Below are 14551 nucleotides of genomic sequence, written 5' to 3'. Positions count from 1 at the left end.
TGGCTGGTAGTCAAAAAAAAAATTTTTTTTTTTGCTTGCATCTACCCGTGTTTGCTCTTTCCACTTGTCTGAAAAACAGACCTCTGGGTGTGTATCTTGATCTGGGAAAAAGGAGCTACCCTTGAATACACCCGGGTGGTTCGAGGGAGCCTATTTTATAACCTTAATGCCAGTTTAGTGAGCTAGGCAATGAACCTAGAAACCAGAATGCCAGCTAGGGCTAAAACGGAATCACTGAGTGACCACAGGACTTCCTTGTTGGCCAAACTGAGAGAGATGACTATCATGAATAATATTAATATTCATGAGGCAAAGCCCTCTGATTTAGATGGCTACACATCAGTAGCTTCACTATGTTGTATCCATGAGTGCAAGGGGTGTGTGTGTGTGTGTGTGTGTGTGTGTGTAGTTCAATAATTTTGATGATTCTTTGTCCCCATCGAGGTGAGAAAATATTGAAATTTTTGAGATCTAAGGATTCCCTTGAAAGAATCTTAGAGGTCATATACTTTATTTGTATTTTTTTAACTTTATTTGTATTTTTAACTTATTTTAATATTTCTAAGGTAATATTTTCATTAAAAATCCAAACAATAACGTAAGCTCCTTTTGTTCCTTTCGACCACCATCCTAATTCCTCCCAAGATAACCAACATTAACTAGTTGTTACACATCCTTCCACTCCTCTTCTATACAGATACATATGCAACTATAATGTTATATGTCTTTTAACATTAAATACATGACATTGCACTGTACACGTTTGCCTATTTTCTTAACTTAAAATGTTTAGAGCTTTTCTAGATTTTACTCCCACCCCTTCATTTAAGCTTCTCATTTTGCAGAAGTGCCAACCCAAGTCAAGTAATAAAATGACTTTCCTAAGTCCAGATGGCTACCCAGTAGGGATCAGGGCACAAAGAGTACTTTTAAAATCAGCCAAAAAGCAACGATTATTTATTGAGCAAAGTTTGCAGAAACTGAAAGGGGGAAAATCCACTCAGAATCCAATGTCTCTCCAACAGTTAAACGTATTTTTTCCCCTCAGTTTAGCTTGTTTTGTCTGTAATCAGAATTACTATTTTTTTTACACAGATGTATTGCAATCGAAGTACACATTCAAATGGTGTCCATTTTCCCCCCCAGTTAGTTCATCAGAAGTTCATGTTACAATGGAGTTGACTAGTAGTTAATTGTCAATGACTTGGTCAAGTCCTCTTCCACTGAATTAGGCTGCTTCCCGTTGTACTAAACCCCTTCCTCTCATTTCTCACAAGTCTCCCACTACTTGTTTCACTTCCCCCCCTAGCTTAGATCCCCTCAGAGAGGTTTCTGAATTCTTTTTTTTCCCCTTAATATATTTTTATTTTTATTTTTTATTTTTTTTTAATATATTTTATTGATTTTTCACAGAGAGGAAGAGAGAGGGATAGAGAGTTAGAAACATCGATGAGAGAGAATCATCGATCAGCTGCTTCTTGCACACCCCCTACTGGGGATGCGCCCACAACCAAGGTACATGCCCTTGACCGGAATCGAACCCGGGACCTTTCAGTCCCCAGGCCGACGCTCTATCCACTGAGCCAAACCGGTCCCAGCTTAATATATTTTTATTGATTTCAGAGAGGAATGGGGAGAGAGAGATAGAAATAGCAATGATGAGAGAGAATCGTTGATTTTGTCACCTCCTGCACGCAACCTACTGGGGATCGAGCCCACAACCCGGTACCCTTCAGTTCAGAAAAGGCCAGGCCGCTTCTGAATTCTTAAAGAGCTCCCATCTCCGCCCTGGGTCTCCACGGGGATGTCTTTATTCTCCTGGGCCTGGGGGCCTGGGGGGGAGGGGGAGGGCGGTTCCTGAGGTTCCCAAGAGGAAGCTTCAGAAACAGGCCCAGGCCCCAGCTGGTTTGGCTCGGTGAGAAGGGTCTCGGGTTCAATTCAGGCCAAGGGCACGTGCTGGGCTTGCAGGCTGGATTCCTACTGCAGGGCGTGCAAGAGACAGCCAATCAATGATTCTCTCTCATCCTTGTTGTTTCTCTCTCTCTCCCTCTCCTTTCCTCTCTGAAATCAATGAAAATATATATATATATTAGCCGAAACCGGTTTGGCTCAGTGGATAGAGCGTCAGCCTGCGGACTCAAGGGTCCCAGGTTCGATTCTGGTCAAGGGCATGTACCTTGGTTGCGGGCACATCCCCGGTAGGGGGTGTGCAGGAGGCAGCTGGTTGATGTTTCTAACTCTCTGTCCCTCTCTATTCCTCTCTGTAAAAAATCAATAAAATATTTTATATATTTATATTTATATTTATATTTATATTTATATTTATATTTATATTTATATTTATATTTATATTTATATTTATATTTAAAAGAAAAAAGAAAGCAAACAGGCCCAGAATGCTCGGGATCGCCAATGGCCACCCCCCAGGGCTCAGCTTAGGAACCCCCAGACTCTACTGGAGTAGCAAGATTGCAGGGTCATTGTGGGGTCAAGCTGAGGGGGCCCGGCCCAGCCCTATCCACGTGACCCCGCCCCAAGGGGAAGATTTCATTTTCCCGTCGGAGCGGGCGCTGGACGTGACAGGCAGATGGCCAGCCCCTTCCCCTCGGGGACTGGGGGTGGGGGTGGGGCTCCTGGCCGTCCCAGCTGTGACGCCATCTCCGCGCGCCCGGGGCGGGACGCGCCTGACGTCATCTCCGGGCGCCCGGCGGGGGGGGCGCTGGGTGTGGGGCGGCTCCGGGGCCGGGGATGGCGGCGGCCGCGGTGGCGGCGGCTCCGGCACGAGCGGGTGGAGCCCGGAGAGCGCCGTGAGATGGGCCGGTGAGTGTCGCCAGGAGCGGGGGCCTGGGTGCCGGCCCCGCGGAGGCCGAGCGGGCCCGGGCCCGGGGCTCCGGAGGAAGTGGCCCCCGGAGCCCGCCGCCCCGTCGAACCGCGGACCGAGGCGGCGGCGGCGAGAGAGGCCGCGCTCGGACCCCCGCGCGCTCCCCTCCGGCGCTGCCCGGGGGGCGGCCTCGGGGTCACGGCGACCCCGCGGCTGTGATCCCTCTGGCCGGGGTGTCCCGAGTCCTTGGGGGCAGGAAGGGGCCCCAAAACAAGGAAGCATCACCTGCGGGCGCCCCCCTGCCCCTCTGCTGTAAGGGACGACCCCCCACCCGCACCCCTTGTACCACACACTCTAAACGTTGAATTCCCAATTTCGGCCCCTACCCTTTTGGGAGCAAGGATTGAGGGGTCCCAGGAAGCCATACCCCCTAGTATGTATCTTCCAAGCTCCCCTCCTCCAGGCGGGCGCGCCTCTCGCCCTCAGCGAATTCGGGTCCCCGGCAGGGTTCAGCCTCTTGATTCTTTGGTTCATCTGGCAGCGTTGGCACCTCTCTGGAGCCGCCCCCCCCTACCCCGTTAGCAGGGTAACAGGCTACGTCTTCCCCTTTGGAAATCCTCCTTGAGCCCCTCCAGAGGCCGAGGTTTCGGATTCCGAAATGTGCCCAGCGTTGTGGGAACCCGGTACACAGGCTCGGCTCTTTGTTGTCATTCCCGCAGACCTTTTGCCTCTGTCAGTCCTTTTACGAGCTTGTGTTTGGCTAACCCGTCAGTGACCCAGAGGCAGGTGTTCTTTCCTGTGTTCGTTGCAGGGAGCAAGGCTCATGCTTAGGGTTGAAGAGGTGACCCCCGTTTTTGCTGGGCGTGAGGGAGAAAGCTGACTGCTTTTCAGTTTACTGGAACTGCCCAGCAAAGAAAGGGTCGCATGACTTGTGCCCATTGTGTAACTTGTGTTGATGGAGCTAAGAATTTGTCTTTCCACCTTGGTTTTTCCTCTTATCACCTTCCTGTCTATATCCCCCCCCCACCCCCTACTGGGCCAATCTTAACAGAGAAATGCTGCCTTCGGTTTGGTTTGAGGCTTGCAGTGTACCTTAGGACTTGGGCAGGATAACGGGTAGTTTCTGAGTCCTGGTCAGTACTGCTTTCCGAGTACATATTCCGAGATAAAGGCTCTGTCCTTCAGCACCTGATGTTTCTGGCATGCTTAGATTCAGATATTGACAGTTTGGCACGAGTTTGTTTTCCCACGGTTAGCTGCTTGAGGAACAAGGCAGTGTTTTTCATTTTTGTTCTCCCTGAGTCAGCACTTGTACCAAGTTGTCACTCAAGAAAATTTTACACACACACACAGGAGACCTTTATTTTTATCCTGAAAATCTGTTAATAAGGCTTCCCCTTGAGTAACTCCCCCCTGACCTCTTTTTCTGCCCCAGAAACATAAATAATTGTTCTTTTCTCTCTAGTGCCGCTTTTCTCATTTAAATAACCTCCACAACCATGTTGTCATCAGCTCTGAATAAAAGTGAACTCTGTGAAGTTGATTTTTCCTGCTTCCCATTGTTCACTTGGGAACCATGTTGAGTCGTCCACTTTTATTTGTGCGTTTACCTAAATTGGGGTCGGAAGTAAATTTAATCTTTGGGGAAATAGGTACAGGTAGAGAATGAAGGATCTAATGTTAAGGCAAACAATGAGATTTGACATGGAAAATTTTTTCCAGCGTTGTCTTCCTACAGATCAATGTGCTGTTACCTCTAAAGAAGAGTAGTAGGCAAGGACTCATGGAGTTTAATGTCTTTGTGACTTTGGAATTACTTTTCTTGATGATCCTGGGAGGGGTCAGAGGTGAGGCTCCTGCTTACTTTATCCCTATATCTGTCTTCTAGGTTCCCACTCCAGCGGGGTGAACACTGCTTCTTACTACGGCTGCTCAGAAGCACCATTGGAAGCTCAGGTATTAAAGGTGCTTTGGATATCTTGTTGCAAAAAATACATATACATATATCTGGGATTCAACAGTGGAAAAACAGAACAGACTGTAATGTAGAAATCTCTTTTCAGATCCAAACCACTGGAGCCTGATTCGAAGAAATAGGTGACAAAGTTCATATGCATTGAAGTGTTCAGACCAAAAAAGATACTTTATGACAATGGACAAAAGCATGTATGAAAGGTGACAACAGGAGAAAGGGGAGAAAGCACTTGCGTACCAATCATACAGACCTAAGATAGTAACAAGCAGGCATATTTGGAGAAATGGAATCAGAATTTTAGGAAGCGATGCCTAGAGCAGACCTGCAGAGGAAAAGGAGCCATTGACCAAAGAAAACACAAAAGAAAAAAGGAAAGGGAATGAATGAAGAAGGCAAATTGCAGGTGGTCAATGAGAAGAAAAGAAGTTGAGTCTTCCTCTTTTATTTGTGCATTTACCTGAATTGCCAGACTAGGGAGCGTGAAGTCTATGTGAGGTCAGAAGAGTTTTGTTGCTCTGAGGGGAGGAGGAAAAACAAATAAACTGTAGAACACTGTTCCAGTCACTCTCCCCACAGAGCCCAGGTTTGAATGTGGGATTTCCTGGGACAAACGATACTAATGTTCATACCAGGTTTAGGGAGGGAGCAAGGTTTAAAAAAATAAGACTTAAGCAGACCTGAGGGCTTATTTACATCTGGGTTCTTGAGACGGTGGTGATATGAGGCAAAAGAAAATGAGAGTTTAATCAGGCCTGGGGTGGTGGACTGGGGATAGGTGAGATCATAATCCAAATTAGGCTGGCAAAAGGAAGTGAGGATGAGGTCATATATTCGGGGAAGAAGATAGCACAGTCGTGTTTGGTGGCAAAAGAAGAAACTTAGGAGGAAAGAGCCAGCAGCAAAGACCATGTGTTCAATTGCCTCTTAGGGAAGAATGCTGAGAGTAGTCAAGGTCCCTCTCGGGGCACAGCTAATCATGAAGCTGTTGGTCTCCGGGTTTGTTGAATGCCTGACCTTGTAGCTCTGTGGTTTTATGACTGTCTCTTTCATGTCCTAGGCTGAATGAGTAAGGAGGTGACAGCCTCGTCTGACCCTCTCTCATGCCCCCCTTTCCCCAATAGTCCTCTTTGTTACATCTTCCTGCGTGGGCACCGTTGCTGCTGTTTCCTTTGGTTTGGTTCACCCCTAGGTTACTTTTCTTTGCCTCTGATTTGTTCCCTAGCAGATGTGGGCGCCCCAGCCAGCAGCAGAGAGGGTTCAGGGGAGCCACAGAGAAGCCCCTTCTGATGCCCCAAGGAACAAGCCGACCCCTTCCAGGCTCCAGGAACATCACAAAGCAATATGAAACCTGTTCATGAAAGGAGTCAGGAATGCCTTCCACCAAAGAAACGAGACCTCCCTGTGACCAGCGAGGATATGGGGAGAACTACCAGCTGCTCAACTAACCACACACCCTCCAGTGATGCCTCTGAGTGGTCCCGAGGGGTTGTGGTGGCAGGGCAGAGCCAGGCAGGAGCCAGAGTCAGCCTGGGGGGTGATGGAGCTGAGGCCATCACTGGTCTGACGGTGGACCAGTATGGCATGCTGTATAAGGTGGCTGTGCCACCTGCCACCTTCTCCCCAACTGGCCTCCCATCTGTGGTGAACATGAGCCCTTTGCCCCCCACATTTAATGTAGCGTCTTCACTGATTCAACATCCAGGAATCCACTATCCCCCAATCCACTATGCTCAGCTCCCATCCACCTCCCTGCAGTTCATTGGGTCTCCTTATAGCCTTCCCTATGCTGTGCCACCTAACTTTCTACCGAGTCCCCTTCTCTCCCCGTCTGCCAACCTTGCCACCTCCCACCTTCCACACTTTGTGCCATATGCCTCGCTCCTGGCAGAAGGAACCACTCCTCCCCCCCAGGCTTCATCCCCGGCTCATTCATTCAACAAAACCCCCTCGGCCACCTCCCCACCTGGGCAGCTGCCACATCACTCCAGCACTCAGCCACTGGACCTCGCTCCAGGCCGGATGCCCATTTATTATCAGATGTCCAGGCTACCTGCTGGGTACACCTTGCATGAAACCCTTCCAACTGGTGCCAGCCCAGCTCTTACCGCTCAGGAGGGTCAGTCTGCTCTGGAAGCAGCCCCTGCCAATGGACAGAGACAGCGAGAGAGAAGCTTAGTCAGACGGGAAAGCGAAGCCCTCGACTCCCCCAACAACAAGGGCGACGGCCAGGGCCCGGTGCCGGTGGTAGAATGCGTGGTGGATGGACAGTTGTTTTCAGGTTCTCAGACTGCACGGGTAGAGGTGGCGGTGCCAGCTCACCGAGGGACCCCAGACACCGACCTCGAGGTCCAGCGGGTGGTTGGCGCTCTAGCTTCTCAGGACTATCGTGTGGTGGCAGCTCAGAGGAAGGATGAGCCTAGCCCCCTCAACCTGTCCCATCACACCCCTGACCACCAGAGCGAGGGGCGCAGGGCAGCCAGGAACCCAGCAGAGATGGCCGAGAAAAACCAGGCCCGGGGGTTCTGCCCTCAGTCCAACCAGGAACCGGTGAAACATAGACCTTTACCCAAAGCGATGGTTGTAGCCAATGGCAACCTGGTGCCCACTGGAACCGACGCAGGCCTGCTGCCCATGGGCTCGGAGATCCTGGTGGCATCGAGTTTGGACACGCAGGCCAGAGCCATCTTCCCAGACAAGGAGCCAACGCCACCCCCCATTACCTCCTCCCATTTGCCCTCCCACTTCATGAAAGGCGCCATCATCCAGCTGGCTACCGGGGAGCTGAAGCGGGTGGAGGACCTCCAGACCCAGGATTTTGTGCGCAGTGCCGAAGTGAGCGGGGGGCTGAAGATCGACTCGAGCACGGTCGTGGACATTCAGGAGAGCCAGTGGCCCGGGTTTGTCATGCTGCATTTCGTGGTCGGCGAGCAGCAGAGCAAAGTGAGCATCGAAGTGCCCCCCGAGCACCCTTTCTTTGTCTACGGTCAGGGTTGGTCCTCTTGCAGCCCTGGGCGGACTGCACAGCTCTTCTCTCTGCCCTGCCATCGGCTCCAGGTGGGAGATGTCTGCATCTCGATCAGTTTACAGAGCTTGAACAGTAATTCAGTTTCTCAGGCCGGCTGTGCTCCCCCAGGCCAGCTGGGTACCCCCCGAGAAAGGCCTGAGAGGACAGTCTTGGGACCCAGAGAGCAATGTGACAGTGAGGGGAAGAGCCAGCCATCGGGCGAGGGCTCCCGAGTGGTAGAGCCCTCGCAGCCAGAGCCTGGTGCTCAGGCCTGCTGGCCAGCGCCAAGCTTCCAAAGATACAGCATGCAAGGGGAGGAGGCCCGGGCTGCGCTGCTCCGGCCCTCTTTCATTCCGCAGGAGGTGAAGCTGTCCATCGAAGGGCGTTCCAATGCAGGAAAATGAACCTCTCCCCCTGACCAGACTGGGGCTCCACCCCAGAACTGGGCCTCACCGCGAGCAGGCAGAGGATTTGCACATGTTGAGCAGGGAATGGCTCTCTTGGCAGTGAGATTGGGGGCGGGAGGTGAGGGGAGAGGAGGCATGAAGGCAGCCTCCCAAGGCAGGGTCTGTTGCTCATTACCCCGTGGCATCCTTCAGGACAGCCCCCGAGGATGCTGTGATGGGGAGCAGCAGGCCTGGGCCAGGGATGTAAGGGGGTGCATGCAGAATAAGAAACATTCCAAATATCAGGGCCTCCCTGTTCTTTCCTCCCCATCCCTAGCTCCTAAAAGGGGAAAATCAGGTTTGGGGAGCAGGTGGCAGAGGGAGGGAGCAAAGAAAGAGCCAAAAAAAAAAAAAAGATGATCCACAGCTTATAGTAGCAGTTCAACTGTCTGAAGTTTTTTTTGTTTTTGTTTTTTCCTTTTTTTTTTTTTTTTGTGGTGGGAGGGCAGGAGGCCCCATGGTTGGAATAAGGGGGTTCCCACCCAGAACTCTTCTTTTGAGAGCTGTGCACTTTAAAGGGTAATTTTGTTACACAGATGTCTGTGGCTGGTTTGTGGGGGAGGAGTTCTCATCCGCGGGGCTCCGGTTGATCCTGCGTCAGCCCTTTCCCATTCCTCTTCACCATTCCTTCCACGAACTTGTGGCGCCAGGAGAGAGAGAAGCCCCTCCCAGGTTCAGAGTGAAGTAATGCTTTGGCGGGGACCCAGTCAGGGGACTTGGGGAGAAAGAACATATGGCCAGGCTGAATGGGCTCTAGGCAGGTTTTTTGGAAAGGTAGCCGACTTAACAAAGCTCCTCCTACCCAGCATGCCAGACCTGCTACATAATTGTACCGAATCTAGTTGGTAATGGTAACTTCTGGAAGAACCAGTGGACCTTTTTCCCCAGGCCCTGCACCCCTCCCCTGTCTGTGTTGTGCCTAAGTGCCTGCGTGGCTCCCACCCTTCTGCTGCCCTAACCCCTCTGCATGGTTTCTTGACCTGGCCCTAATCTGTAGCTGCACTGCCTTTCCCCTTCTGCAAAACCAGTTTTGTCCGCTTGGACCAAGACCTCTAGTTTTTGGTGTGTAGGGGTCTCCCTGGTTTCCCCTTCAATTATATTAGCCGATTTTGAAAACTCAGAAAGAATCATGTCCCTTCTGCAGCAGAACAGCTTGGTGGAGAAACAAGATGATAACTGTGCCCTGGGTCAGGGCACATACAGCTGGTAGGGCAGTTTTTACACAGCTCCTCCCGTTTTAATTCCACTTCCTCTCCTAGCTGTCCCCTCTTACAGCCAGCTCTAAGGTTCTGGGATAGTCTTGATGACGTTTCAATACCTGAAGTCACCTAGATTTCATTTTGTGCTCGGGTATTCCTCTGCAAAGAGTATTTTCGATCTCAGTTGCATTTGCCCCTCTGTCTTAAACCCACATTTTTTTTTTTTATTTTTTTTTTTACAACTTTTAGCAGCAGCTCAGGCTGTGGGATTCTACTGGGTATTGAGAATTAGGCTCCCCCACCAGCTTTCAGGTGAGTGGGTGGGTTTTTTGTTTGTATTTCAGGGGTCTTTAGACTCTTGAAGCAACTCAGGGTATTGTCCACCCAGCTCTCTGGTGAGGCTTCTCCCAGGGTATGATCCTGGCATTTCCTTTAGAAATGTCTTCGGGGGGGTCAAGGCCTGGCCTGTCATCAGGAGTCTCCAACCTCTGAGGTCTGATCTCTGCTCTGTCAAAGACTTTAGGCAAGCCTTGTGACCTCTCACTCTTTCACTTCCTCCCCAGCTGCCAAATGGGGATAAATAATCTTACCTACCTCCTGGGGGGAGGCGGAGTTCTGAGAATGGAGTCATTCTTAGTGTTCAGGTGCTAAAGGTTGTTCTCCTGGGGGAACAAAGTGGCTGAAACTGGCTTGTTTTTCACAAGCCCTACACTCCACTGTTTAGTTCCTTGAGAGCAGTTACCTGGTCAGCCACCTTCTGGAGGCTCATCCAAAGGAAGCTGCTGACCTGACCGCAAGTACTTAAGTCTCTGGTTCACCTCGGAACCAAACACCAACCTTGTCTGGTGAACACTCAACCTTGTACTCATTTGGGATCATGCCCTTTCCCTTCTCTGTTCCCCCGTTCTCTCTGAATGCTGCTTTCTTTGGTTTATTTCCTACCGGGGGGGCCTCTGGGGCTGAGTCTTGAGGAATCTTCTCAGATGATGGCCGCTGGAGAAGGTCTTCTCTCTGGCTGTTCCATGAGCAACTCATCCCTAGGGATCATTGTTTGCATGGGTTTCGCAGAAACACCCTTCTTATAGGAAGGCTCATCAACTGAATAGAGTGACGTGCACACGGTAGATACTCAAGAAATGTCCATCGGGGACAGCTTCCTTCTTATGGGAGCAAATCTCTAACCAGATACCTGCCAAGTAGTTTAAATCAAATAACCCTCTACTGTACTCAGCCTGGTAACTTCCCCTTAATCCTGGAAAGAAAAGCTTGTGCACCTTGACAAGTTGGGCGCTGCCCTTTCTGCTGCTGTTCCTCTTCTGTCTCTTGCTGGGAAGGCAATACCAGCAGCTCCCCTGATACTGTGCCGTGAACATGTAGTATACATCAGTACTTGATTTTGTCAGCTGCAGAGGTGTCTTGTAAAATACGGTCTCCCAGAAAAAAAAGCTCTGTGCTGTAATCTGGGTCAGAGCTGTGGCATTCCCTTTACCGTTTCTCTCTGGTTCAGTCTTCCAGGCACGAGGAGTAAGAGTAGCTTATAGCATGTCCTTTCTTATAGGAATTTCATAAGTTTGCAAGAGATCTAAGTGATTTTGAGAGAATGAGCATTTTAGTGGGAAGCTGTCAGCTTTTGGGGGAATAGACAATTGAAGAAGGCCAGAGCCAGTCCCTTGTCAGGGGTAGGACATTCCCAGAGCTTAGGGATAGAAAGGAGCACTGCTAACTTTGGCACAAAGTAGAAATGCCACTTTGAAAGTAGTAGGGGAACCAGGTAAAGGATGGGTATTGGATCATCATTCCTATCAAGATTAGTGTACTTGGTGGTGGGGAGGGGGTTATATGGGGAAGCAGAGCCTGAAAGTTTAGAGCTGAGCACTCGTATCTATGCGGAGGGGCCCCAGCGGATCTGGACTGACCCTTCTATACTCTTGGTCCCAGTTAATCATTATGCCAAGGGCTTTGTCTGTGCTGCTTTGCCATTGCTGCTGTCTGCTCATTGTCCTGCCTGCTGCCCTTATAGCTCTCCGGCTTTCCATGTCTCTGGCCATATACGTGAAACCCAGGCATCCTTTCCATTCTCACCTGTGCAAGTGTTACTTCACAGCAGAGTCTCGGTGACTAGGAAGAGTATGGCTTGCTGCTGGCGGGCTGGTGAATCCAAAGGGAGGTGGCTTTAGTGCTTATCAGGAGCCCTTTGGCTCCAAACATCTGAGTGTCCTGAGGAAGAAACAAGCCGGTCCTGCTAGGAGGTGTTTTCTGTGTGTTAATTTCTCTCCTTTGTGGTATCTTGTAGCCTATTTTTTTAAATGAATGATGGGGAACCAGGTTAGGACCCGTGCCAGCATCCCAGGAGGTTCATCCGGCTCCAGTTCATCTGGTCTGGGGTTGGGAAAGGGTTTCCAGTTTGAAATAGCCCCGCTCAGTGGGTTTTGGTTTGATTTTTATTCGTAGGAGATGCACAGGTTGGTGGTATGATTGAAACTTGCAGCAGGCAGGCAAGAGTTGAGTGATCACACTGGAGATGAGGATGGACATGGATTCACTAGGAAAGGGCCTGGGTCCGTTGGAGTAAAGATAACCTGATTAATTGGCCATGGGGGATTAGGTCACAGTCTTAAAAGCAAAATAAAATAGGGCAGAGGCCAAGTTTTAGGGAGGCTTCTTGGCCTCCTAGGGCTAAGTTTACTAAACCACACGGAAGCTACAGTACTTTCCAGATGGGAAAAAGCGTACACTACAGTTGAAGAGCTGAACTGCTAAGTTGGATGTTGACCAGGAACCTATTAGCCCTTTGCTGGGAAGCCTTCACCCTCCAAGCTTCCATGGAGTAGGGAAGGCCTTCCACATTATGCAATAATAAAATAAGCACCTGGGTCTTTGCAGCTGTCAGTTGCTCTTTCAACTCTAGGATCATTGTTTGGACCGGAAGCCTGGTCTGGGCCCGAGATAACACTGGCCCTGGCGATGCTAGCGTTGACTGCACTCTCTCCTCACCTGCAGACTATGCACAGTGCCTGGGGCAGAAGGGAGAGAGGTGGTGTGGTTTGCCCTGCTGAACCTCCCCAGCAGGAACAGTAGTAATAAATGCACTTTTCACACTAAAGTTTCTTTAATAGTCCTGTTAAACCTAGATTCTCCCTCTTTAGATTGCAAACTCAAAAGTCTGTGTGGTCCCAAAGCCATTCTAACTGCAAATGCTCAGCAGTGAAGGTGGCCTCAAATTGGGTTCCCAAAGCCATTCTAACTGCAAATGCTCAGCAGTGAAGGTGGCCTCAAATTGGGTTCCTGCCTGCAGTATGTGTGTGTGGCAGCAGCCCATGTGCCTTTACCTATTGTCAAATTTGCAAGCATTTATTTCTGTCATGGGGACTGAGGTTCATCAGAGAGAGAGAGAGCGAGCACGAGTGTGAGCTGATGACACAGTGATTTCATACCCACTCCCTGGATAGGGAGTTTGCACGTGGTTGTGAGCTGTGAGTGGTTAGTGCATTGCTGGTATTACCGAAGGCAGAGTTCATCCCTCATTTGTTTAATACATTTGAGAGAATATTGTGTTGGGGGAGAAATCGACTGTTCTCATGGCAAACTTGAAGTATTAAAAATAAGGCTGTCCCCTACAACCTCCCTAGTCCGATACAGGATCCCTGTAGCCAAAAGTATATGTTCCAGCTGCAGAGGGCAAACTGCTCTCAGCTTGCACAGCACCTTAGGGGAGGGAAGAATATATGGATATGGAATGGGGTGGAGAAAGGATGGGAATGTCATTCAATTGGCTTTAGAGTCCCAAGGAATAGAGAAGGTGGGCACGGGGGAGGTCTGGATGGATCTGACTGGTGTAGGATTTCCCTGTAGATAAATTACCCCCAACTACCATTCCCAGTATGTAATGGCTGAATTAATATGTAATCAACCGCATTGTATCTAAAGCCTTAGAACTAGTCAGGTGCTCCCCCCACCCATACCATTTCTTACCCTCTAATCCTACCTGATCTTTAACAAAGCATTAATAATTCTAAGGATAATCTCTATTTTGTTGTGCTTTTTTGTAACTGTTTTAAATAAATCAATTTGTACTGTATATTTGTACTTTTGTGAGATCCTTTTTGCTGTTTTACCATTTTAAGTCTCTGTACTTGGCTACACACAGATTGTATTTTTATTGTTAATGCTCTTCTTATGGATACCTGCATTTAACTTGTGGACTATGTAAACACAATATATATCAATATCTATATATCTATATATCTATCTATATAAACTACTAGCTTTTCCTTTTGGTGTTTGCTCCTTTTTCCTATCCTAGCATTAGATAATGGCCATTGGGTGGGAGATAGAAACCCTTCGTGGGAGAGCTTGTACTAGAAAGCAGATGGTGCCCATTTTCATGTGGTGGATTCTGGGCAGATTATGTGACCTAGTCCTGAAGCGTGGCCTGCACATTTTGTTGCTGTGTATGTCAGACCCAGAAGTCTACTTATAGACTTAGATACTACCACAGTCAGTCAAAAGGACCTGTAGAAGTCTCAGGAATACTGCCAGAAATTGCTGCAGTAAGTCAGTTGCAATGATAGTTCCTGCTTCTTAGAAAGCTTGTTGCTGGTAGAAGTGAAACACTCGTATACAAGATAGTGAGTGACTCAGACATTTATACAAGATAGTGAGTGACTCAGACATTTACTATGTGCCACAAACTATCTTAAGTGCATTATATATTAACAATCACTTATTGCTAGTACTATTTCCAGTTCATGGATGGGGAAACCAAGACAGAGGTCAAATAACTTACCTGAAGTTACACAGCTATTAAATAGCAGTTCAGAATTTTAAGTCCAGGCATCTAACTCTTGAGTCTATTATAGTTCTGAAAATTAAATGAGATAATCCTTGTAAAATGCTCAGAATAATCTTTGACACATAGTGAATGCACAACCATTTTGAAGGATCCTAAGTAGGCCTTCAGTAAGGAGCTCTGAGAAAAAGGCATTTGGTTCAATTAAATACTTTCTTTTAAATGTCCAATACATCATAATAAGCTTATTGAAATTCTTGTACTTTTCAGAACAGAAATATTTCAGGGGAAGAATTAACCCTAGTTCAGTGGTTGGG

The 14551-nt window shown here is 48.9% G+C and overlaps 1 protein-coding gene across 7 annotated transcripts; it reads left to right on the top strand.

Annotated features, from left to right (window-relative positions):
• The first annotated feature begins 2704 nt into the window (after nucleotides 1-2704).
• On the top strand, nucleotides 2705-13716 carry ATXN1L (ataxin 1 like). 7 transcript variants are annotated; one of them, XM_084906721.1, is made up of 5 exons: nucleotides 2705-2820; nucleotides 4710-4777; nucleotides 4885-4996; nucleotides 6022-12655; nucleotides 12712-13716. In XM_084906721.1, the coding sequence occupies exon 4, from the start codon at nucleotides 6138-6140 to the stop codon at nucleotides 8202-8204; it is 2067 nt and encodes a 688-aa protein (XP_084762847.1). In that variant the 5' UTR covers nucleotides 2705-2820; nucleotides 4710-4777; nucleotides 4885-4996; nucleotides 6022-6137; the 3' UTR covers nucleotides 8205-12655; nucleotides 12712-13716. The 7 variants fall into 7 exon arrangements, with proteins under 7 accessions (XP_084762847.1, XP_084762848.1, XP_084762845.1 ...); XM_084906722.1 differs by having other exon boundaries at nucleotides 4710-4786; XM_084906719.1 differs by lacking the exon at nucleotides 4885-4996.
• The last annotated feature ends 835 nt before the right edge of the window (nucleotides 13717-14551 follow it).

This window comes from Pipistrellus hanaki, assembly GCF_964339955.1.
Source record: "Pipistrellus hanaki genome assembly, chromosome: 15".
In the NCBI taxonomy this organism is placed as follows: domain Eukaryota; kingdom Metazoa; phylum Chordata; class Mammalia; order Chiroptera; family Vespertilionidae; genus Pipistrellus; species Pipistrellus hanaki.
Note: the sequence above shows the minus strand (reverse complement) of the source record. Positions and strands in the feature narration are given on the sequence as shown.

Excerpts from the sequence above, each read along its gene's own strand:
- ATXN1L (XM_084906719.1), top strand. The coding sequence starts at position 6,138 with ATGAAACCTGTTCATGAAAGGAGTCAGGAATGCCTTCCACCAAAGAAA.